General features: G+C 46.2%; 2 protein-coding genes across 4 annotated transcripts in view; one reads left to right on the top strand and one right to left on the bottom strand.

The window, feature by feature from the left end:
• Positions 1–322: 322 nt before the first annotated feature.
• Positions 323–2,319, bottom strand: NKX1-2 (NK1 homeobox 2). The gene is made up of 2 exons (XM_005528865.1): positions 1,773–2,319; positions 323–894 (listed from the first exon to the last, which is right to left on the bottom strand). Exons 1-2 carry the CDS (start codon positions 2,317–2,319, stop codon positions 323–325), a joined length of 1,119 nt encoding a protein of 372 aa, XP_005528922.1.
• A 2,484-nt stretch (positions 2,320–4,803) lies between these two features.
• Positions 4,804–24,863, top strand: part of LHPP (phospholysine phosphohistidine inorganic pyrophosphate phosphatase) — a 70,793-nt gene continuing 50,733 nt past the window's right edge. The window contains exons 1-6 of one of the 3 annotated variants that reach the window (XM_014257734.2): positions 4,804–4,957; positions 5,358–5,444; positions 16,032–16,219; positions 16,450–16,603; positions 18,911–18,974; positions 19,849–19,941. In XM_014257734.2, the coding sequence (XP_014113209.1) occupies positions 4,836–4,957; positions 5,358–5,444; positions 16,032–16,219; positions 16,450–16,603; positions 18,911–18,974; positions 19,849–19,941 (708 nt within the window). In that variant the 5' untranslated portion in view covers positions 4,804–4,835. Of the gene's footprint in view, positions 4,958–5,357; positions 5,445–6,229; positions 6,294–16,031; positions 16,220–16,449; positions 16,604–18,910; positions 18,975–19,848; positions 19,942–24,863 lie in introns of all 3 variants that reach the window. The other 2 variants (XM_014257735.2, XM_005528830.3) reach the window with 2 other exon arrangements.

The raw sequence follows: 24,863 nt of genomic DNA on the forward strand, positions 1-24,863 counted from the left end.
CAGCAACGAGGAGCATCTTAACAATGAACTTGGAGAAGAATCTGCAGGGAATTAGTGTCAGGCATGTGTAAAGAGGGTTACTTTTCCCATCTCCAACACCTATAATTACATCTCAAAGGTGCTAATAAAATCCAGTGGTTACAGTGGGGTTTTTTTCTCAGTGTGTCAAAGTTAAGCATGCTGCCGTGACGCCTAGGAAAAATCAACTTTCTTACACTTCAAATCGCCACGAAACCAGCAGAAGTGACGACGGTGTTCCCCGCTGGGTCAGAAGGGCTGAGGTGCGCTCCCGGCTCCCGGGGGCTGCCCCGGCCCTGCCGCCTCAGAGGTGCGGGCCGTAGAAGGGGCCGAGGAACGCGGGGCCCAGGAAGGGAGCGAAGGGGCCGGCGCCCAGCGGGAAGGGGGCGGCCGGCGGCACCAGCACGTTGGCGGCGGCGTAGGAAGGGAAAGTCTGGAAGGGCAGAGCGGCGGGGCCCGGCGGGCTGGGGCTGCCGCCGCCCACAGCCGCGGGCGATGCTGCGGGGGCCGCCCCGTCGGAGCCCGGGTGCTGCTTCTTCCACTTGGTGCGGCGGTTCTGGAACCAGATCTTCACCTGCGTCTCGGTGAGGCTGAGGGACAGCGCCAGGCTGAGGCGCTCGCAGACCGACAGGTACCGCGTGGCTCGGAACTTGTTCTCCAGGGCCACCAGCTGCTCGTAGGTGAAGGCGGTGCGCGCCCTCCGCGGCTTCCCGCAGCCCGGCTCTGGCCGCCGCCGCCGGGCGCTCCGCGGCGAGCCCGGCTCCTCCGGCCCGGGCGGGCTCGCGGTGCCGGTCCCGGTTCCGTCCCCGCTCGGGTCCTCCTCGTCGCGCTCCTGCCCCGCGTCCTCGGCGCCGCTCTCCGCCGGGGCGTGCGCACCTAGGTGAGATGGCGGGGCTCGTCAGGAGATAGCGCATCCTCCTCCCGTTCCCCTTCTGAGCCCCGCGCTTCTGCTCCGACATCCCTCCCTCCCCCCAGCATAGGGCAATCATTAAAAATAAAATAAAGAGGAGAAAAATTCCGCCCGTCGTGCGAGAACCGGGCCCCCCCCCACGTCCCCTGCTGTGCCACCGCATCCGCGGCGGGGAGGGGGGAGCCGTCGATATGGATTTCTTACCAATTAAAAAAGAAGTTATTAAAGTCCCCTTCTGAAGCGAAATAAATCCCCCCCTCCCTATCCCTGCGCTAATGGAGTTTCAGATTTGCGAGGGCCAGATCGATAGATGTCATCTATTAAAGGTAAGTTTTAATCGAACAATATTAGGATCAGGCCGGGGGAAGGAGGTTTGAAGTGGGCACCTGCAAGCTGCGGGCAGGAGATAGGCGGGAGTCGGTAATAGGATATCGATCACCGGGAGCTAAGGCATCCTCCGGTGGGGACGGGCTGAGCAATTACCCAGCCGGCCGTCCCGTGGGCCGGGGCATCCGACCGCTGCCGCCCCGGGGAAAGGAGCGCCCGGGGGCCGCCCTTGCTGGAGGAAAGAAACCCGTGCGGTGCCTCGGTAAGAGCCGCGGCCCGTCCGGACGGGATGGGGCGGCGGCGAGCCCTGATGTGAGCCCTCCTGCTCGGGCAGCAGAGGATGCTCCGCACGCCGGGAGCCGGGCAGGGCACAGGGATATCGAAAACTTTTCGCTCTGCATCATCAAGACTTAAAATCCAGTTCCAGCCCCCCTTCCCTCGTTCCTGCGGGACCCCGCGCGGGGAGCGCGTCCCGCCGGCCGCGGGGCCGAGGGTCCCCGTCTGCCGGCGCCTCCACCTGCGCGCCCCGCCAGCGCCGGCCGGAGAAACTCGAGCGCGTTCCTACCATGTGCCTCTAGTTTATTCCTCCCGCTGCCGGGAGCAGCAGCGTCCTTTCCTACTTCAACTCTTCCCAAACTTTTCTCCCGCTCGCCCAAGCGGGGGGCGCTGCCCCAGCTCCCCGAGGCCGGTTCGCGTCTTCTGCTGAATTTCTGGGGATCCAGGATGTCTAAGATGGAGAAGGAGATTTTATGATGGATGGGGGCCGCCTTGGCCCCTCGCTCCGGGCATTCCGGCATCCCACCCCACCCTCCGCGCTTCCCGGAGACCTGCTGGCTCCCAGCGCGGAGCGCAGCGCCGGGCGCGGAGCCGGGCCGCTCCCGAGCCGCACGCTCGGTGCTGGCGGCGCGGAGTGAGCGCCGGGGAGGAGGGTCGGCCGGGGAGGCGGAGGGGCCGGCGGCGGGGTGGGGGCAGAGGAGGGGGCAGCGCAGCCATTGGCACGCCGCCCCCGCGCCCCCTCCCCGCCGCGCTGGCTCCGCGGGGGCGCAGCGGGCGCCTCCCTCCATCCCAACCTCTCCGGGTTTTCCCGTTACCTACCCCGGGTTGGGCGGGGGGACGTGCAGAGAGGTGGGCAGGGGGCGGCCAGGAGCCTTCGGAGCCGGAGCAGGGATGCGGCTGCACCCGGCAGCCCGACGGCTGCTGGTGTCCCCCGGGGCCCGGAGAGCCACGGGCTGCACCTGTCCCCTCACCCTCCGCTGAGCCACCAGCAGCTCTCCCGGTCAGTGCGGGACCAGCGGGGTGAGCCTCGTGTTCAGAGGGACCCAGAGAGGAGGGATGGCTCCTGCATCCCCCTCCTGCGCTGGGCAGGATCCAAGCTCCAAGCACTCCCTGTGCCAGCTGCCACTGTTTGAGATGTGAAGCTATTGCCCGGTCCTCAGGCAGAAAGGAACACCTTTTCGTTTGGGAGCAGCTTGGGATCAGTCTAGTTCAGACTCTGGGCCACTCCTGCAACTCTCCCATGGTGTTCACACTGTTCCCAGTTAGTAGGCAGGGAAACTGAGGCCTGCCTGTGCTGGAGGATCTCCTACCCACTGAGCAACCCCTTAACCAGCCATCCTTGTCTTGGGGAAAACACTTTGTTGCCTGTTCACAGCTCTAACTGGGATACGGTAGGTGACAGCAGGCCAAGCCTCCCCACTCTGCACCAGCCCTGTGACCACTTCTAGCCAGTCCTGCTTATTGAAAATGTGCTTGCAGTATATTTCTGCACACCTTCAGGGGGATGCTTTTCCCTCTCCTTGGCATTTCAGCATTTGTTGGTGCCACAAATCATCAGATAGATTGGAGAAAGGCACCCTTCAGACAGGGGTGGCAGTCCTCAGGAGGAATCTGCTACTCCACCTGCTTCTATTCCTATGGAAAGATGCAAAGCACAGCCCTCCTCCTCCTCTTCATAGCTGTCTCAGCCTTAGTAGAATTTGGCTCACAAATAATTCTTGGCATAGGGCTAAAGATAAAGAGAGAGCAAGAAAATGAGATGATGATGTGCAAGGCTGATGTGATTAAAAGTAACTATTAATGTTAATTATCCAAGAACCCATTTGACATGGGCCTCTGGGGTAGAACACCACAAGAACGTAGAAGAGAAGGGAGCTCAGACATTAGGAGTTCACACCCACATGCTACAGGTGGCTAAAGCTTGGTTTTGGGGATGTGGGAGGTGGTGAACTGGGGAAAAAGTCTGGTATATGTGAGACTACAAGTACTTCTGTTTGAGTTGTTGGGTCTGCAGGAGCTGAGTATGTAAATTGCAGCATTGAAATGAATCTGTGAGCTATGAGACGTTTTCAAATATCATCAGTTTCACATGTATATACACAAAAACCTACAACAGCCTACAAACATACATGCATGTGGAAATGCTCACATACTCACGGATTAGTTCCAGCCTCTGAAGTTGGTCCATTTCCCAGCTCAGGCATTAAAATTCAGCCCAAGTGCTATCTTTAAATTGCTTTGATGCTAGGTGGGTTTCAACCCTGACCTGTCCTGACGGCAAGTGATGGCTGTAACAAGCTGTGGATCAATATTCATAGCGGGTGTCCTGCTCTGATAACACTATCCAAGACAATGTTCACTATCGCTGCAGACAGCTGAGATATTGTGCCATTAGTAATGTTGTTTTAAATAACCTGATCCATTTCTGAGTCTATTTAATGAATTTCACAGTTTAGATATTATCTTTAGGGAGAAGCCAGAGGCTATTCCAGGAGCAGTGATGCAAATCGATGCTGCCAAGGCTCCTCTGCTTTCCTTAAAACAAAATGGACTGTAATTCCACCACAGCTCCTTATACATTCCGGGAGCTGTGCCGTGCTATTGATGGCATTAGCGACGAGAAGATATTTGGGAGAAAGCAATACTGTCTGTAAACCTGGAACACAGCCGATAACATCTTATCTGCGATTGTAAAATTCTTTATACGATGAGTCAGTGGGGTTTGGTTTTTTTTACCCTTGGTTGTCATATGAATCACAGAACGGTTTGAGTTGAAAGGGATCGGGTTAATTCCACTCCACTGCCATGGGTGGAGTGGCTACCTGTCGCTCTGTTGGGAACGGTGAGAAGCACGACACAGACTCTCTTGTGGGTTGAACAGGAGAGAGCGAGGTTTATTACCTCAGATCTTCTTTTATAGACCGATATGTGAAAGTACAGAAAGGTAAAACTGTTACTGGTTAGTGAACTAACACATCACCATCATTGGTCAGTGGGGTACACCACCCTCCGACCTTCTCTTGCAAGAAAACAAGAAACTGACAAACAGCACCTGCAAGGCTGTCTTCTGTCTCTGAGGATTGTTTTAATTCCTCCTTATGATTACCCAGGCCACTTTCTCAGGCGAGACTGAGAAAGTTATACGGCCTGCTTTTCCCCAGGCACTGTGCTCCCTGCTTTTGCTCGTATTTAGCATCCACAGCTACTTTGGCTCACGCAGCTCGCCCTCGGGCAGGGCCAGCAGCGTTTCCCGGCGGGGCGGAGCGGAGCCCGGGACTGCATTTCCCGGCAGCGCCGAGCGGCCATGGCGGGCGGCGGCTGGGCCCGGGCCGTCAGGGGGCTGCTGCTCGATGTCAGCGGCGTCCTCTACGACAGCGGTGCCGATGGCGGCGTCCCCATCGGCGGCTCGGCCGAGGCCGTGCGCAGGTGGGTGAGGACGGCCCGGCCGAGGGAGGCCGTGCGCGGTGGGTGAAGGCGGCTCGGGTGAGGGAGGGCCGGCTGAGGGGGCCCGGCGCAAAGCGCGGGCTTGGGGCGGCACCCGGCTCTTTTCATCCGCCGTGCTGTGCGAGCCCGGCGCACGGAACCGGAGCTTTGGGGGCCAGCTCGGTGCTTCTGAGGATTGTTCAAGCGAAGGGAGCCCGCAGAGCCTGGGCTGACGGGGAGAAGAGTGTGTTGGTGTGTTATTGTTCTGGATTTGCTGTTGGCACCGCACGTGTGGCAGGAGATGTGCCATTATCTCCTGGTAATCATTTTTAAAACATTACCCACGTCGGTGTTTCTATAAATTGATTAACTTTGCTGTCAAATTAGCTGGATCTTCTTGCAGGGCACTTGCAACCCAGAAATGGAGAATTTCTGTGCTGGGGTTAATGATTGCCCAGCTTGGAAGTGACTCAGAAGCAAAGTGGCCTTGGTGAGTTACTCCCAGTGCCCACAGGTAGGGAACTCCTTCACTTTTAGCTGGGTCATGCTGTCCCATGTCGTTCTCGTGTTGCTACACGAGCGAAGTAACTTCAACTTAACTAACTTTAATTATTTAGGTTGCCTTGCCAGTGTGCCTGTATTGGCCCTGCTTGACCAGAGGAGCAGGATGGGGCCAGGGGAGAGCAGTGGCTGCAGGGACAGCTTTGTTTAAAGACAAGTATTGATCGTGTGGTTGTGAGTTTCTGGAAGAGCCTTTTGGCTGGCTGTGATGTTTCACTCACCCACGGTGGAAAATCCAGACTCACCTGGCAGGTGGTGGATGGGGCTTGGAGCAACTTGGGATAGTGGAAGGTGTCCCTGCCCTTTTTAGGGGATTGGAACTTTAGTGTTCTTTCCAACCCAAATCACTCTGTGTTGCTGTATGTACCCCACTTGAAATGTTTTAAATGTCTACATTCTGAACCCCTGTGAAACACTGACAGCGCTGCTTGGTGAGCATCTCTGCAGCTTCTGTCCTCTGGGGCCACTCAGCACAGACACACTTAGGACAAGTGTATTATTGAGCAGAAAAATATGCAGGAAGAAATATTGAATTCAGTAAAATTAATCATATGAGTTTAGTTAAATATGTGCCTGAATGCTGGTGTAACCACATGGAAAGGCAGAACTGGAGAGGATCCAAATAAAGTAATAACAAAACTGTTTGCTGCTTGCTTGCTTTTTTTTTGTTTTCCATAATGATGTCTTTGTTCATATTTCTTGAAACACATGTAGGATGCACAGAAGATGTTATCTGCTGGATCAGAGTTCCCAGTGCTGTCAGAGAGCAATATTTGAAGTAAGTTTAAGGCTTATTGAGTCTCTTGGCCAGTTTGTGGTGCTCACCTGGCTGGGAGAAGCTGCAGGTGCCAGGACAGCCCAGGGGAGAGCAGCATTCCCAGGGAATTCAGTGAAACTAGGCAGAGGGAGAAGTTGTTTCTCTTGAAATCCTGTGGCCTGTGGTTCTTTCAGGGGATTGTGCATGTGCAGAGCACAGCCTGGGACAGCCCAGATCATATCCAAGGCCTCCAGGCACAGCCAAACCAAGCATAAATAATAACTGCATAAATACTGTCAGAGATCATTCCTTTAGAAACCAGGACATACTCAATAATACCTGTGTCGTGGTTCACTAGATGCTTTTGACGTTGGTTTTTTGCTCCTAGATTTTAAACTTCATTTTCTGTTGGGTTGCAGGCTGTTATTTAATAACCTTTGTCACTGCATTTGCTGAAACCTCCTGCATGGAGGCAGCATAAACTGCAGTCTAACTTACAGTCACATCAGAAATATGCTGATGAAACAACAGTAAACTCTGGCCTTGGGCTAAATGTAGGAAATTATGGGCTTTCTCTGGAAATCCTGGAAATGTCTAAGCCCTTTTTGCCTGTTAGTCACAGGAAGCCCTCAGCAGCTAATCTGACCTGTCTGCCTGTCTGGAAGGGGCTGCAGGGGTCTTTGAGGAGGGTTTGGAGATGCAGTCCAGCAACAGGCTCTGGAATGCTGTGCAGGGAAAGGTGATCTCGTTTGGGCAGGATTTGGTGAGCAGTGAATGGGAAAGTGCCAGGGAGGGAAGAAAACCTCACTGAACCACTTCGTTCAGGTCATTCAATGTAAGTGGTGAAAAATAATCATTTTCCTTGGGTAAAGTCAAGCAGCCTTATTTATCTGCCTATTAGGTTAGTAATTGTTCTGGCTCACACCATTTAAACTCTTTATTGACTCATTATCCTATTGCCAGTTGGTCATTAATATTTGTGTCTGCATCACAGTACAGCGGGGTGGTTTCAAGCAGATGGATTAAAGCTAAAGACCTATTTTTTAATTAATTCCATTTTTTTAAAATCAATTAAAGAGCCATAATTGCAGATAGCAAGGAACCTTATAACTAATTCAGATTGCTGTGGTCCTCTGCTAAAGGAGCTAACATCTTTCAGTGCATATATATGTCCAGCAGAAACCTTAAATAACCTTAAATATCAGAGTACAGATAAGGGCTCTTACAACAGGACAGCTGACCTGTTCTTTTCAGATTGTCTTGCTACATCATCTCCCCCATTACAGCAATTAACTTGGTGTAACGACATACAGCACACTCCAATAAAAATGGTAAGTAAACATAATAATTTGTCATTGGTTTCTTGTGACTGAAGCTATCCTGGCCTCCTAAAACTATGTTTTCTGCATTATTTATATTGTTTTCATCTGAGTTCTGCTGTGCAGTTATTTGAGTTAGTGTTTATGAGAGCAGCAGCGTAATTTCTGCCAGCAGAATTTGGCCTGGTTTCTATTTGTGATGGCTGCAGAGGGGTGCTTCCCTCTTGTTTGTTTGTTTTTAGCTAACAGTACAGTCAGATGAAGCAGGAACAAGGCCAGAGAAGCTGATGGACACTGGAACACCCTGAGCAAGGTGACATTCAGTGACCTCCCAGTGCTGTAGAGACCCTTCTGAGCAAGGCATCGATAGTTGGTATAACCTGAGGTGAAGCACTAAGTGTAACAGCTGGGAATGCTTTGTTTATTGCTGGTGTTCCTGCAGCCCTGATAAACCATACCTGTGAAATATTGAAGGATTCAGTGTGGTCTGAGAGGTTGGTGGGTTGGAGGCTGAACCACAGGAGTGTTTGTTGAGCAGAGCTTGTTTCCTGTGCTCAAGGGATAAGGTGAATCTGGATCCTTATTACTTATCCAGACTGTGGCAGCCGGGCACTCATGTGCCAAAGGGTATTGGCACCCCTGGTTTAACTCCTGGAGCCAGGAATGTCTCTAAATTCTCCAGGGACTGTTATTGTTATCTTTAGGTGGGGATACTAGAGCAGTGGATGGCTAAAAAAGCCCAAAATGGCTCAATAAGATAATTCATCCCTTTAAAACTTTTAAGACATAATGTTCCTTGATTGTTTAACTTACTGTGACATATCTTGTTGTTTTGAAAAAGTTTTGTAAACCCCACCCATCTCTTCCCAGCATGTGCAGTTCACTGGCAGATGCTTTGCAGCAGATCAGAAAGGCCATCGGTGACTTAAAGGCTTCTGGAGCCGGCCCTAACAGAGCCTCAGTGTGGTGCTGTTATTGTCTTAATCGATTTACACAGCATTGACACGAGGTGAGCTAGCTGCTTTTTATCTTACAAATAGGAGGGAGCTGGTCCCTTACAAGACAGAAGGTGGTTAAACACCCATAAAAGATGCTCAGCCTGTGCTCTGGCATTTGCATTTACAGCTGTGTGCTGATAGTGTGTCCATTAGCATATCCATATGAAAAGCACACAGTAGTTGGACGTTTACAACATCCTGTTGTTGGGCTGGGATGGTGCATCTGTTAGCACAGCTTTCTACAGAGCCCTTGAAAAGGGCAGCGGAAATCTGGGGAGCAGGGAGGCTGGGGAGCAGCTGGACAGTCCTGTTAAAATAAAATACCTGGAGAGTCTAACAAGAGGAAGATTGTGAGGAGAACAAGCGGAACTGGGACTGTAAAACAATTCAGGGTGTGGGGGTTCAGAGGAGTTGGGAGATCACAAAGAGCCTTTTGGAAGTGTGCGTGCCACGAGGAGTGGGAAATCTTTGTTGTCACAGCAGATAATGTGGCTTAGCACAGGCTGTGCAGATGTTCAGAGTTCCAGTGCCTTTGGGGCATTTGACAGAAAAGGAGTTGTTCCTCCCAGAAAGAGACCTTCAGGTAAAGTATACAGACCCTTGTGCAAATATCTGTTAATTTGGTTTTGTACTTTCCTCTCTTTGGACTTCCTACCCAAAGAAGCCCAGTGACCCAGGTGTCACTGCCCTCCTGAAGCAGCAGACCACAAAGAAATGAAGCAGTTTTGTATTGTCACATAGCTGTTCCCTGGCAGAGCCAGAAGGGGATCCAGGAATTGATCCTCATTGGGTGCAGAGTTGTCTCAGCTGCACTCCAGCCTGTAACATTAGCTGTGGTCTCAGTTTTCTGAGAGCAGTGGGTGTTTCTAACTCATATTTGCTTTCCTAATCAGCAGTGTTCATTATTTCTTTTAAAAGATTTGTGTCCCTGAAGTTGTGGGTGCTCACCTGCTGTCTGCACAAATTTCATGAGTAAGTGCCTGCATTTTTGGAGTTTACACATCATTAACCTTTAGAGTCTCAGAAATAGAATTCCTTCTTTACAAACAGGTGCTATTTGTGTACAAAGTGAGAATTCAACCCTGTCAAAGATAACTTGTTTTTGAATGAATTTTTAATGGAGTATTTAGCAGCTTCATGGAATCATAGAATAGTTTGGATTCGAAGCAACCTTAAAGATCATGTACCCCCTTTTTTGCACAGAATAAAAGCTATTGGAGTATCATTCACTATGTTGTCCATAAAAATATTTTGCTTAATGGAAATAGATACATCCCAGACCTATTCATGCTAACTGAATCCCCAAAGACCTGATTTTTTTCTCGACAGCTCCCAAAGTGGAGATTTACCAGCTATTTAAGGTCTGACAGAGTTTACTTATTGAACCACTTGCAATGTGGTTAAAGTCTTTTAGGTGTAATACATTAAGCTGATTTGGTAATCTGCAACCTTAAATGCATCTTATTACTGAATTTAATGGACCAGAGAGATAATTTTCTTATATTCTGCTTTGTACTTCCTTTCTGCAGATTCCCTTCAGAAGCACATGTTATTTTTATTAAATACTGAATTCTAGATTTTGCTGTTGTGGTACATTGCTGCCTACAAATCTGTTGTCTTCCCTGCTGTTCAGAGAAGTGGACTATGATTTATGGTGTTGAATAATTTGTGCAGTAATTCTGGTATCCAGCTGTATTCAATGGCCTTTGTAGAGAATTCAGGACAAGATGGACTTTGTTTTAGTTTGCAACTTTCAGGATTTCTTTTCACTACTGAAAAGTTCTAAATTATCAAAATACCTAAATACAGGTGTTGATGGTTTTTAAAGTTTGCTCTGACCTGCAATTTAATGATATTTTTTTCAATTTTTTACTGTCAAACACTGTTTCAAAGTGGTGTTTCCAGAGTCTTTACTTTTATAAGTGTACCCTTCCTTATGTCATCCTTGCCCACCCTTAAGTAACATTGGCCTCTTCTTGTGGCTCCTTCATGTGTGCCTATTAATCTGCTTTTATTCATGTGCAAAGGTAATGCCCTCCTGTTTTTTAATCCCTTTTGCAATGCCTCCTTTGGATTGCCTCCAAATTATCCCCTTCTATATTTAGAGAGAGGTGAGCCATATGGGGCTGGAGAGGAAATTGTGCTCGGGAGATGGCAGATGCAGAGAGGAATTTCAGGCACAGGAATGCAAGAGGGACTGGGGCCAAAAAGTGCTGTGTGTAAGGATTTGTCAGGGCAGCCTTGCTACATGGAGCAGAAAGTTGGATCACCAGAGAAGCAGGGCGTTAATGAGCCTGGCTGTTCTCAGGACCAATGACAGGACATCAGAGAAGGGAAACACCGGGAGGTAAGGGGACAAAAGTGGCATCAGAGACGTGACAGCAAGATTGAAGCAGTTTGGATGTGCTGTGATGGCAGAAATGAGAGGAATGGCAAGTTTTGGGCGCTGGGATTGAGAAGGAAAACCCTGCAGTTTTATCCACAATCCTCTGATTCCATTGCACCCATCAGGTTAAAAAACACCGGGGAATTCAGTGTTTCCATGAAATTAGGAGAGGCTTATACCATGTAAGAATGGGCAAAGGCACTCATGCCCTCCTTCAGGCTTCTGAAATAGTGACTTTGCCTGTTGTTATTGCAGAAGCTGAAATAGCCACTGGAATGGCAGGGATACAGATTTGCAGAGAAAATACAGCACGTTTTTGCCAAAAATACACTTTTTAAGCAGAGCAAATGTGCTTTCCTCCCACCAGGCATTTCCACAGCTGGACCTCAGAAGGGGTTATTGCTCAGAGCTGGTGCTGAGCCAGAAAACCCTTTTGCATCCTCAGGTGTGTGATGTTCCCTGGGAGGTTCTTCTGGGAAAAACCTGCAAGCTCAGGAGAGGTTTTACCTGGATCACCAGCAGCCTGGCCCTTGCAGAGGCCACTGACATGAGCCCTGCCCTGGTGGGAGCATGGTGTTGCTGCCTAAGTCCTGCTTTACTTTGTGGTTTGGTTGCAGGTGCTGTTTATTCCCTGTGTTTCAAACAAGGTATCAGAATGTTGAGGGGTTTACACTGAAGCACACCCATATTTGTTCACTGATGCAAAAGAGTCAAATAGCAAAAGTGCTCAGCATGCTTTCTTTAAAATTTTAAAAAAACCCCAAAGCACTCTGAAAAACCAAAAGCAGGATAAAAAGCCAGTTCTGGAAATCACATGTAGCACATTTCCAAACCCCTTTGAAGTTGATGTTGGACAGTCTCCACACTCCAGTTTATTGCCTCTTCCAGGGTTTTGCTTTCTACCCCACTGCCCATCTATCTGCACAGGACCTCTGGATGGGGGCTGGACTTTCCCCCTATTCCTGTCTTAGGAAAAAAACTTCACTGCAAGAGACAGGGGGAGAAGACAGGAAATCTGAAGTTTAGCCTTACACCTTTTCCTCAGTTGCTTCAGCCACGTGCAGGATAATGTGAATTTAAGTTTGATGATTCTCAGTCTGGATTCCAGGACCATTGTGTTTCCTACGTGTGTCACAACCTTTACATCATTTGAAAGAACAGGTTTTGTGTTTTATGTGCCCTAAGGCTGCCCATAAAGGTTGGCAAGGGCAGTTGGCTAAGTCTGCACAAGGTCAGTGAGGATGTCCAATAATTGTCTTAACACTTTACCTGTTATGGAGCAATAATGAGAGTTTTTTTCATTATTTTCGGGTGAGTGAGCCTGGCAGATGCTGACAGCCAGCAGATGTGTAAAGTTCGAGGTGATTTGTAAGGGACTGGCTCATCTGACGCATGGTAATTGCATTGTGGGACATTGTCACTCAGCCCCGTGTCCTGCTCCAGCAGAACGAGGTAAAGGTCAGTTCAAAGAGCTGCTGAGGCAGGGGCAGCTCAGGGCTGGAATTAAACCCCTCGCACCCACTTCTCCCCTGGGCAGGTGCTCACGGTGCACCCAGAACTGGGTGGGTGCCCTAGTTGTAGATTTAGGGATCATTTGGGTGACCAAGTGGTTGTTTGGATCTGGAGTGGACTTAAATCCCTCCTCTGGTAAGGCTGGTGTAGTAGCTCAGTGCTCATCTGTCCACTTTTAATTTGGGGCTTGGGAGGGTTTTTTATGACTTTTTCCTTCAGTGTGTGCAGTGGCAGCTCTGTGGCAGAGCAGGCACAGGCAGCAGAGCCCATGTGACACACAGCTGGAGGGGACAGTGGCCTTTCCATCTGCTCCCTGCTGCCATCTCCATTCTGCCACCCCCTCCAAGAAGGGCTCTGACGAGTTTCTTTTGCCACTTTAGCTGAGTCTGGCATTTGTCACAGCCTGAAAGGTCAGAAGCTGCTCTGCCTCACTCAGGTGAAGCTCCCCTGTTCCTGCTCTCGGGCATTAGGAGTGCTGTGAGCAGTGGTGCTGGCAATGGAGTGGATTTGTCTGATGCTGAGCCTGCTGATGGCCCCAGACATGGAGGGAGAGGCAGCCTTGGGATGTCCACAGGCACCTGGAGCATGCTGGGTCCCTGCAGCACGGAGAGCAGCGCTGCCTGTCCGTGTGCTTGCCTTGTGCTCTAATCAGGATCGATTTTCCTGGTGCCTGCGGAGTTTGAGTGGGATCTTTATCACAGCCACGGTGTGTGGAAGTCAGCTGAAGGCCTGATTGACTGGGTTTCCTGGGTGTGCCTGTGCTTCTGTAATGGGCCTGCTGATAAATCTAATACGCTGGAGATCTCGATAAAACATGTGTCGTGTGTTTCATCTCCTGCTGCTTCATTCTTCTGCACTTGCAAGTTCCTAATCCCTTGCTCTTTATCTAATAAGACATCACATTACAAATCTTGTTCTTTATTCTTCTCCTGACATCCTCACACTTGCCAGCAGTGGAAATTGTAGTACCTTGCCTTGCTTTGCTGGGAGTGTGAGCTGTGGGTCAGTTCAGAGGCTGGAGGTTTCCCTTGGAGCTTTGCAGCCCTGGAGACTCGCTGGGCAAAGCATCACACCTGTGGGACACAGACCTTCAAGCCACTTCTTTTAGTCTCTCCATGTGCAAAACCTGCCAGAGCAGGGAAACTGAATGAGAGTTTTGCTGCAAACATGACTGGAGCCAGGTTTTCCCCCTCTAGAGCTGTTGGTAAAAGCTCTCCCTAATTATTTAAGCTCTGAGTTAAGAGTTGTTTGCTGGCCTGCAGGCTCTGCTCACCATCCCTGTGCTGAGCAGCCAGGGCTGGATTCTTCCCAGTGTGTGTGAGATACTGAATGTACAGGTGAGTGTGACTGTTCTCTGCAGGATTTGGCAGAGTTTACAGATGCTAATTGGGAAGGAAAAGATGACTTTTTCTTTGGAAAGGTATTTTTGTAGAAATAAGTCTCCTCTAGAGTTTTGTGGATTTTTGTTTCATTTAGTGTTCCAGGATATTTTTAAAAGTTCTTTCCATGTGTCACTAGAGGACTCCCATTTTTTTGTCTAGCTTGGCCTAACTCTGTAGACCTGATCCTGAGCATTTCCTGAGCTCAGTTTGTTGGAGTGGTAATTGCTGGTGGCCACAAAGTCATGAAGCAGTCTGGGATGTGTCCAGACCCCTCCTGCTTTGCTCTGTCCTTTCGGAAGCATCACTCTGGTTTTCATCCAAAATGCTGAGAAAGAAATGAAGTTTGTAGTACAGGAAAACAGAATCTGTGCTTTCACCAGGCTGCCCTGTGAGGGTGCTGGTTTGTCTGTGCAGGTCTGTGGTTGGTGTTGTCCCTGGATTCATTATGTTGACCTTTAGGAAGAGAAAAAGCAGATTCTAATTCAACAAATGTCTGCTTCCAGGCAGTTGTGAATCATTGGGATTTTTGTTTTTACCCTAAGAGTGTGCAGGGAAGCTTTGCATTTAGAATAATTCTTTTTAACCATGGCACACTCTGTTAAAGTTTGTTGTGTATCCAAATTACGCTGCTTTTCTTTTTAACTCCAGCTGAAACTGTGTCTCGAATAACAGATGTGGAATATTGTCATCCCACTGTCACACCAATTGTTCATTGTTCTGAGAAGGTCACATCATAATTCATTAACAATAATTATTCCCTCGGTACACCCTGCACTTCTTCACTCAATTGCTTCATTAACTTGAGAGTGAATCTCACATTCAGTGCTCCAATCAATGAAGATATATTTATAATGTACAAGTGGATGCTATTAGTTACAATATATTAACTGCCTAATTTAAAAGAGAAAAGCTATCTTTATGAAGGGCAATTAACCACTAAGTGTAATTGATAATTCATATATCTATGATTAGGAAAGACAAATAATAAGAAAGAAATGAATCACCAGCATTATTAAAGAAGACACTGGCGTGCAGTTTTGACAAGCAGAAGGGGCTCTCTGGGTCAGGAGCAGATTTCCAAGAATTCTTTGATGGAAAGCTCATCAGATCTGTTGTCTCGAGGTGGCTTTGGTGTTTGCACCAACCAGTTGAGATAATCTCACCTACAAAATAGACCCAGTGTGTTTTTTTTGTCTTGAGAATCAGTGCAGGGACTTCCTTTAATAGAAAAGTCATGTTTCATTTTAATACAAAGAAGAGTCACAATATTTTTGTAAGAATTTATAAGCTGGGTTCCAGACTTACCTAAATATCTGAATCTGCATATGCTCAAGTCCTCAAAGATAATTATGCACAAATTCACAAGAAAACTGACAAAAGTAGGCATTTTCACATATTAGAGGAGCTGAGTGACACTCCCTTAGGCAGATGGTTTTGGTTGGTTTTTTTTTAATTGTGGTACATCTTCAGTACTTCCAATTTTCTGTGGCCACTTTGAAATACATTGGGTCTCCAAACAGCTGACAGCTCATCCTTGGGGAAGAGGCTTTTTGGGGACATCCACAGCAGGTCTCCAGCTTGGGAAATAAAGCTGCTCAGAGGCAGAGGGCTTGCAGAGGATTCACAGAATCACAGAATAGTTTGGGCTGGAGGGGACCTTAAAGACCCCATTCCACCCCTGCCATTGGCAGGGACGCATTCCACTATCCCAGACTGCTCCAAGCCCCATCCAACCTGGCCCTGGACACTTCAGGTATGGTGGAACAACACAACTTTTGCAGAGTACCAATCCACAGGAGCCATGTCCTTGGCTCTGGACACTTGTGGCTGTGTTTCCTTCCCCTGAGAAGCCATTTACTTATAAACATTTATTAATAAATCAGTTAAAGTGGTGATTTTTCAGGATTATCCAGCAAGTAACAGCACAGCTGTTTTATGAGAGATTTAATGATAAATGTGACTGGATCCACCCCAGTGTTGATAAAATATCACTGAACTAACTGGCACTGCAGTGCCCAGAGTCAGGATTTCAGGTGCCCCCTGTCACAGCAAAGGAACCTGCTCCTGGTTTGGAATATATCATCTTCACCTTCTTAGCAGAACTGACACTCTTACCTCATCTTCTTCATCTTCTTAACCCCTCTGCTGCCTTCCCTCCACAGGATCAAAGCCTCTGGGCTGAAGCTGCAGCTCTGCACCAACGAAACCCAAGCGACCCGGGAGAATTTTGTGAGGAAGCTGCGAGCCATGGGCTTTGACATCTCGGTGCCCGAAGTGACCGCGCCGGCGCCGGCCGCCTGTCGCCTCCTGAAGGAGCGTGGCCTGAGGCCACACCTGCTGGTGCACGACGGTGGGACAGCACTGGGGACACAGGGAGGGAAGGGAAATGCTCTATTTTTCTCTTTGTTTTGGGTGAATAAATGTCTGAAGAGCACTTTATTCAGACTGAGTTTTATTTATTTTTTCACTTATTATAATGAAGGGAAGCGCAAATCTGGGGAAACGCCATCGCTTCTATGGGATGTGAAATGGTGAGGGATTTGTGATTTATTTTTTTCTGTCTTTTTCCTCCTTCTGTAGATCTTGTCCCTGAATTTGCTGAGATTGATAAGACAAACCCAAACTGTGTGGTTCTTGGAGATGCAGCAGAAAACTTCACCTATGCAAACCTGAATGAGGCTTTCCGACTTCTGATTGGGATGGAGAAGCCTGTCTTGATCTCCCTTGGAAAAGGGTGAGTTAAGCTCTGAGTTTTCCTCAAGTCTGCATTTTTTAATAATATCATTAATGGAGGCCAGAAATCAGTGTGGGCACTCCCAGTACCAACTTTCCAGTTTTTAATCTGTGTGCATGGGCTGAGAGCCTGATCTGATCAGGTGCCTGTCAATGAATAGAGCTTTTGGTGCTTTAAGAGAACCTCAAAACCTCATAGGAATCATGGAGAGTTTGGATTTTGACGTGTGTGGCCCCAAAATGAGTGAGTATTTAGTGTCTCAGAGGTGTGAAGTGTTGTTTAACTGCTGCCTTGTAGCCACATATTCCTCTCTGAATATAAATAATTTTTCATAGTGAAAAAAACCTAAAATTTCCAGAGGCCATGCTTGGGTGAAGAGCTGTTGGTGTAGACTTGTGATGCAATTTGATGGTATTGGTGCTTCTGAAGTGGCAGGTCAGTTGTCAGACAGCATTTTTAATTATTCTCTGCCCATTAAAGGTAAATTTTGACCTCCTGCTTTCACACACAGGAAAAAATCCAGTCAAGGAGTTTGAATGTTTTCCTGAAAATAATTAATTTAGATATCTTCTGAGATTTTAAACAGGACATTATTAATTCCTGTGCTGAATAATGCCAAACCCCAGCAAGTTATTCTTACCTGTTGTGTGATGTGTGGGTTTAATAAAGACTGTGCATGTTTATTGGAGAAAGTGGAGAAAGTGCAGTGACAACTTTGCTCAGTGGTTCAATAGACTGTAATGGGCATGAAAACCCTTCTTAGCTTGTGGATTATTGATCCAGCTGGGGAGAACTTACCAGTGGGAAGGAGCAGTTAAATTCATTGTGTTGCCTTACCTGACACTCACGCTCTAATCCTCCAACAGGGGCGAAAAGATCCTTACTGTTTCTCTGAAGGATAAGGAGAAAATGTTGAACCAACAGGAGAATGGATAATATACATAAAATAATCAGATTTTGTGTTATGTAATACTGTATTTCAAAATTAAATATAGAGACAACCTTTGCTTAGGAACTGTATTGTCATCAATGCAAAAATGTTTTGTACCCTGTGCATGTAAAAGTATTTATTTGGTCATTCATTGATAAAAATGGCTCTTTCTTGTTACTTCTTTGAAATATTATCTTTTGTTAAAATATAAAGATTTTGGGATATTTAGAGCTCAGTTTGCACCAAGAGCATATTGCTTTTTAATGGCTGATCATTGAGGTAATGGGAATACAAGTTCTCTGGTGAGTACTCTGACTTGAAGGAGGATGATTATAAATTATAAGAGCTGTTCTCCTGACTGGAGAAGCCTCGTTGATGCAAAGGGCCAAATACAAAACCCAGCTTCATTTTTAACCTGCAGAACCAGCACAGCTGGACCTTGGCAAGGTGCCTGCCTTGGGCCAGCAGGTTGATTTTGGTAGAAGTTTTAGTTCATTCCATAGAAAACAGAAGTGTCAGAGTCACTGAAGCAGAATGCCCTGCTCCTGGAAATGGAGTGATTTACATTTAGCATCTGTTTTGGGCTGAGAGTGGGAATTGGCTTTGTAATTTCTTCTGTCATGCCACTGTCAGAAAATTAAGCTGTTTACACCAGACTATAGAAGGTTAATGGCTGTTCTAGCAAAGGTCAAGTGGTCATTTTAAAGGAAGGCTATGCTGAATAATTGAAAATGGCAGAAGGATAAGGCATAAAATCTCAGCTGACTGCTCATCCTACCTTTTCTCCTGTCATATAGAAACCTGCCTTTGCTCTGCCCAGAGCTTGGAAGACCTGCATGAATGTGAATTGCTGTTCCAGAAAGAAAAACTTCTCTAAAGACACCTTCTAATTACATGAGCTTCGTGGCAATGGGAGCATTTTAGAAGGAACAAAATTCAGCATGGAGGGCTTTCTTAGTCCTGATGAACAAGGTTTTCTCCTGTGGGAGGCTGAGACAGCAGTGATGGTCCTGTCTGGGGTCACAGCTGCTGGCTGGTGTCAGCCCTCATCTTTTAGCTGCCAGGGGGTCTCTGTCACTGTGCAGTAATGCAGAGCCCAGTCTACCCTGGTCTAAGCACACTGAAATCCCTTTGAAGCAGTGAAGTTGTTCCCAGAAGCCATCTGGGATCCTTTCCCTGAGCACTGCACGGTCCTGAGCCTGTCCTTTCCTTAACTCCTCCTGCTGTTAAACCAAGGCCCGGGATTTTCTGATTACTTGACTTTTTATGCAGCCATATGGACATCTATAAAGGCCCAGAAATAATAAAATGTGGTATCTTTGTCTTTAATTGCCACTGTTTTCATTTCATGGGAACTTTATCACTTTCATTTCCAGACGCTACTATAAAGAAACTGATGGTCTGAAACTTGATGTTGGAGCATATATGAAGGCATTAGAGGTATTTTATAGCTGGAATTATGCTTACTTGTCCTGTGCACCTTGTTAAAAGAGTACCTGGGATAAATATGGGTCATCTTCTGTATTTACTCACCTTGGTGGAGGGAGTTCCCACACATTCAGACTCATTTGCTGCATTCTAAAGATGGGTGGATTCATTTATTTTCTGCCTTTGTTTGGTTTTTTTTTGGTTTTACCTAAACCATGCACTTTTTCCATTGTGGTACCTTTATTGCAAGTGAAGCCCTTGAAAGGAGGAGTCAGACAAGAAAAAAGTGGAATATTGTGTGCAAGATACCCAGGAAAACCTGAAGGTCCATGTAATCTGTTAGGCTTTTTTTTGTCCAGGAACAAGCAAGAAACAATTTTTTTCAGCATAGCACTGATACTTAGTTGCAGGAAAATGTAACTTCTAAAACCTGCCTTTTCAAATGTAACTTTCCAAAACCCAGATTTGAAACTCAATTTTTCACTTGAATCATTAAAATTATGCCAGGTGGTTGAAGAAATGCTCTGTATCTTTTAAGGTCCTCCAGTACTCTTGATAGTTTTTTATAAAGGATATTTGTTATGTCTCTTATGAGTGATGCTCCCAACAAAATAAGCAGTACTGGAGCTGAGTTTGAAGATGACTCAGCGATGGAGAATGTGAAAGATTTGTACCTTGAGGTGTTTCAAGAGCATTTTCTCTCCTTCCAGAGAACTTTAAAAACTTCTGTTATCCAAATTTCTCTGATACTCACCTTCACCTGCTAATCCATTGTGTTATTCAAGGGCAAAAGTCAATAAAGGTTTTACAACTGGAGTTATGGAATTGAACAAATCCTTTACCAATGAACATTTTTTGTGTTTCTCTTGCTTGTTTTTCCCCCCAGTATGCTTGTGATGTCCAGGCCGAGGTGGTGGGGAAACCAGCAAAAAGGTTTTTTGAGTCAGCCCTGGCAGAACTGGGAGTTCCACCAGAGCAGGTGAGGTTGAGGTGCCGTGCCCACAGGCTGTGCCATGTATTTGTGCCCACTGGTGTTTATTGCCTGCTTTGCTATAGCTTTGAAAAGTTACAGAAGAGGCTGAAGGAGAATGTGACCAGGACTCAATGCTTGGCAGAGGCAGAGCAGGTGCCCTAATGCCTGGCATCTGCTTGGAGGCTACAGGGTGATGGAATTGATCCCAAAATGTCATTTATTTCCACTGCTGTCACTCTGACTACCTTTTTTTTTTTTTTTTTTTTTTTAGTAAAAGGGAAAGGCAGAAGTAAAATATTTTATAATTTTGGTGACTAGGAAGCACTGACTGACCCCAAAACCTCCTCCTGTATTTCTGGCTTTCCAGAAACTTGCTGAATGTGTTGTGCTTCTTCAGTGCATCCCATTTTCCCCCTCTCTGGAGTTGTTCCCAGCTCCTCTTCCTTGATTTGTTGCTCTGTCACCCAGGACATAAGGATGAGTCTGAGAAGCCTCACAAACAGCAGTGAATTACAACACAATAATTCCATCAGGGGGGTTTGGGTGGCATTATAAACAACAGGAGTGAAGTTTGGTGTGGCTTGTAGGTCCCTAGAGCCTGAAGATGAAATGATGGCCCTGTAATTCAGCATGTGCTTGGGTTTTGCTTTATTATAGAGTGGGGAGATGAAAAAAGACCTAGTGGGCCATCTAATCCATCTCCTTCCCCATGCAGGAATGTTCCCTGCTCCACAGTTATTAATGTTTTGTCCACAATGGTTTCCAGAGAGCCAAACAACTGTCAGTACCCTGGGAATAGTGTTCAGCCCAGTGGGACTTGTGGGAAGGCAACTTTTCCTGAGATTTATCAGGATGTTTCCCTTTTAAACTGCATCTCCTAATTTCTAGTTTTACTCCAGTTAACAACCAAAATAACTGCTTGCCTTCCTGGGTATTTTCTCCATGCAGTTATCTCTAGACTTATTATCATTGCAGGAGTTGTTTTTTACTGAAAGTGTGCTGTTTAGTTCTGCTGCTTCCCTCCATGCAGTCCCCCTACTTTTTTCTGTACTCCCTTCAGTCTGTCCATATCTTCCCAGGAATAAGATAACCCAGTCTGGACTATCCCTGGAATATCCCAGGTGCAGAGCTCATCTCTAAATCCTTGCCCCAGGAAACAAATCTGATGTAATGCATCACCAGGCTGGCAAAAATGGTCCCACAGGGTGAGCCCTAGTGAGTGGTTCCCATCAGCTCCAGGAGTATTTGTTTGGGGTACAGAAAAGCAGAAATACTCCTCACAGAAATTATTTTCTCATTCTCTACTGTTTGCCACGTTTGCAACTCATGCCTAACTTTATATTTTGTCAGAGTTTTGGCTTTTTTCATATTGTTGATATTTTATATTAACTTTTGTATTATAGTTAATATTTTAGTATCTTAATTTTTCATTAATATTAAATGCCATCAATCTGTTGTAGTGATATGTCTAGTTTGTAGGTATAATATTTTATATTTGGGGAGTTTGGAGATGAAGGGAGTGTGTGCCTAACCAAGGAGGAGTGCAGCAGACACCACTGGATAAGAGCACCAGTCACTCCATGCTTTCCAGCATGGAAAAAATAATCCACACTGCTGGAGTTAAAGCCTGGATCATTTTTCACACATGTGTAGGAGGAACAAATTGAAAACCAGAAAACTGCCTTAATTCTGACATCTTTTCCTAACTTTTGAGTGCTTGACCTCACAACTTTAATGTCCAGGTTGGTTTAGTTGGTGGTACACAGTAATAAAATACCTCGGTATTTTCAGTTTAGAACCTCACTATAGTCACTTCAGTAAGTTCCTGTAATGCACTGCATTACATTTTATTCTGCCTTCTGAATGAACTCTGCATTTGTAGTGATGTGACAGGGGCTGGTTTTGCTTGCCTTTGCTTTTACAAAATGTTTATTCCAATAATTTATTTTACCTGTGGACTGCATTTAATCCATATCATCATTAAACCAGTTTAGATGATCTGTGCTTTTGACAACATATTACAATTTTCTTTCACTTGGCTTTTAATGAAAAATACCTTTTTAATAAAGCTGTCTCACCACAGTAATTTGAGACAGTGGCAATTCTGAGATTCCTCAAGCTGCTTTAATCAATAAAGTTATCACCAGTCGTTTCCCTTGATAACTGCTTCTTACTGAGACCCTGACTTTGCCTTCTGCTGCTGAGATGTTTTCAGCCTGCACTTAGAATAAGAGGAACTCCCTAAAGTCCAATTTTCATTTTAACCTTTCCTCAATGGCCTAGAAATAACAGATTGCCAGTATTACTTTAATAGATTGGAAATTTTAACCTCTTAGAGGTAACCAGACCTATCTTAGAATTCAGTACTATGACAAAGAATAACACATCTTAAAGGTTACTGAAATGCCTAATTCACGTGTTTTAAGGCAGCTGTAACAGTGGATGATTTTTACAGCTTTACAATAAAACCTAAATAATGTTAAGGTTCTGGTAGTTTTATATAATCATAAAAAGTTCTCTCTGTAGAAAATTATCCTGCTTTAATGGGAGTTATGGCAGGTCGTACTGGAGTCCATAAACTACTGGTAGTTAAGCAATTCCCATTCCTGCCACCTGCAAGCCTCAGGTGGGAGTTAGTGGTGCATGAGAGCAGGGAGAGGTCACCCAGGGGTGGCACAGGGGACCTGCTCCTGTGCCAGCATCACCCGTGCTCACAACAGGGCAAGATCTTCCTTCCCAAAATAAAACTGGCCAAGGGAAGTCCCAAGCTTCAGTCCAGCTGAAAGCTTATTGAGAACTGTCCTGCACCTTTGGAGGTCTAAGATAGAAACAAAATTAACAGTAATCTGAGATCCTGAAGCCTGAAATGTTATTCCTTGGGCAAAGGAGAACAGGGAGAAAAGTAAACGTGTTGTATTTCTCATGTAAAGGGATTTAATACATCAAGGTTCGGTGTACAGGTTTATTTCCTTATGGTCCTGGCACATTTAGCTTGATTAAGGTTATTAAATTTATAGCAAAAAATCTGTTTAGGCATAAATATGTCTGACTCTAGAAGAATTCTCTATGCTAAATATTCTGGTGGAGTTAGCACACTGCCTTCTGTGCCTGTCTGTTTGCATCCTGCATAGGCTCCAGCCTCCAAAATCCCCCATCTGAGCTGGTCCTGGTAAACACTGCCTGCAGCATGAGCAAGGCTGGGTAAACCAGGGCATTCTCATCTTTCTGCCTCCCTCATTTCCTTCCTCTGTAATTCCTTTTCAGATCAGACATCTTTCTGTGATCAGTTAATGAATGCTAAAACTCTGTTTGCAGCAAAAACTACCTGAGCTTCCCACTCACCACCCCAACAATCTCTAAAGATTTATTAGTTTTGGCTGCTTACCTGCATTCAGCTCAGGGTCTGGGGCACAGGCAGCACCAGTGGCATTGCTGACTGTGGGGGTTAAATTTTGCCTTTCCACCCCAAATTCCTGGGGGTCATGTTGACCTCCTCTGTTCTATCTGCCCCTCTGGGCTGAGTCTGATGGGAACCCTTTGAGAGCAGTGTTTTTTCCCTCAGCTTTGGCACATGTACTTTACTTAACGTGTGTGTACAACCTCACACCACCTCTCATCATCTTAGTGAAACAGAAATTACACCCATCCTAGTTCTTTGATGATTTGTCTTAAAACCCACAGAGACTCACTCTGTTTTTTTCCCTTCTTTTTAGTTAATTTCTAGCCAATCTAAAAAAAGTAACTTTTGCAGAAGGATTGAACAGATTAATGGTGTGATCCCTGTGTAAAATGTGAACATGAATGGAGATCTTTTAATTCCTGTTTTCAGTGGGTATGTGACCTTTCAGTTTTATATCTTTCTCTCTCTTCTTACCATATTGCAGTCAGAGAGGAAGTTAAACCCAGGTTTGACAGGTAGAGTTTTTTTATTTCCCTTGACAGCACACCTTTTGACCTCTATCTTCTTGCCAATGATTTTTTAAATCCTAAATGATTTGGGAATAATTGCTCCTCCTTTAGTGATTATTGCCCTTCACCGATAGTAAATCTGTGAAACCCCTGGGGGCTGGAGCACATTTTTGTATGCATGTGCCACAAGCTGGCCTGGACAGGCATCGCTGCTCTGCTGCAGCTGCACTTCCAGGGCTGCCAGAGTCTTGCAGGAAAACTTCCCTGGACAGGGTAAAACACAGCCCTAGAGAGCAGGAGAGTGCTTGGTGGGCTGCCCTGCTCTGCCCTTTTCCTTTGTCAGAGGAGATTGTTTTTAGGCTTGTTAGGACACAGGACTGAAATTGGCTTTATATCCTGAATGTTGGGATTTGGGCTGAGCAAGAGGCATGCAGGTGATGCAGGTCTGTTCCCTCAGGGAGGTGTTGGAAGAAATTTTGTAAGAAAAAGGAATTATAATCTCTTAAAGCCAATGGTTGTAAGAAAAAGGAATTATAATCTCTTAAAGCCAATGGTTGTAAGAGAAAGGAATTATAATATTTTAAAGCCAATGGTTGAGAATGATTTAATATCCAGGAGCAGCTCAGGGGGAATTGGCAATGGAGGTTGGCTGGGGATGGTATTGCCAGGTTCTTGCAGCTCTGCACACCACAGTGGCATTATTCTCTTTTCTCATCCACATTAACATGCTTTATTTACTAATTACTTAAATCTAACCCATCATTTTCTCCCCATTTCATGCTGAATTGCTGGTTTGGAAGGGTACTAAGGAAAGGTGAGCTATCTACAGGAGAAGCTGTACCAGATCTTCACATTTGTAGCTCAGTTTGGTTTATGAATCCTCTCAGAAAATTTAGGGATATTCCAAGATTTCCTTTACGTGCAGTGTAATATGTGGGAGAAGATCCTGTTGCAATTAAGTAATTCATAAAATAGCTCTGGAGATTTAGTATTTTTATTCTTTCTCAAGCAAAACAGAG

This window comes from Pseudopodoces humilis, chromosome 9 (genome assembly GCF_049639895.1).
Source record: "Pseudopodoces humilis isolate 2021_Gansu_Grassland_sample_001 chromosome 9, ASM4963989v1, whole genome shotgun sequence".
Taxonomy (NCBI): Eukaryota; Metazoa; Chordata; class Aves; order Passeriformes; family Paridae; genus Pseudopodoces; species Pseudopodoces humilis.

Excerpts from the sequence above, each read along its gene's own strand:
- NKX1-2 (XM_005528865.1), bottom strand. The coding sequence starts at position 2,319 with ATGGAGGGAGGCGCCCGCTGCGCCCCCGCGGAGCCAGCGCGGCGGGGA. Across the intron at positions 895-1,772 it reads GGCGCTGGCGGGGCGCGCAG|GTGCGCACGCCCCGGCGGAG; the intron begins GTGGAGGCGCCG and ends CATCTCACCTAG.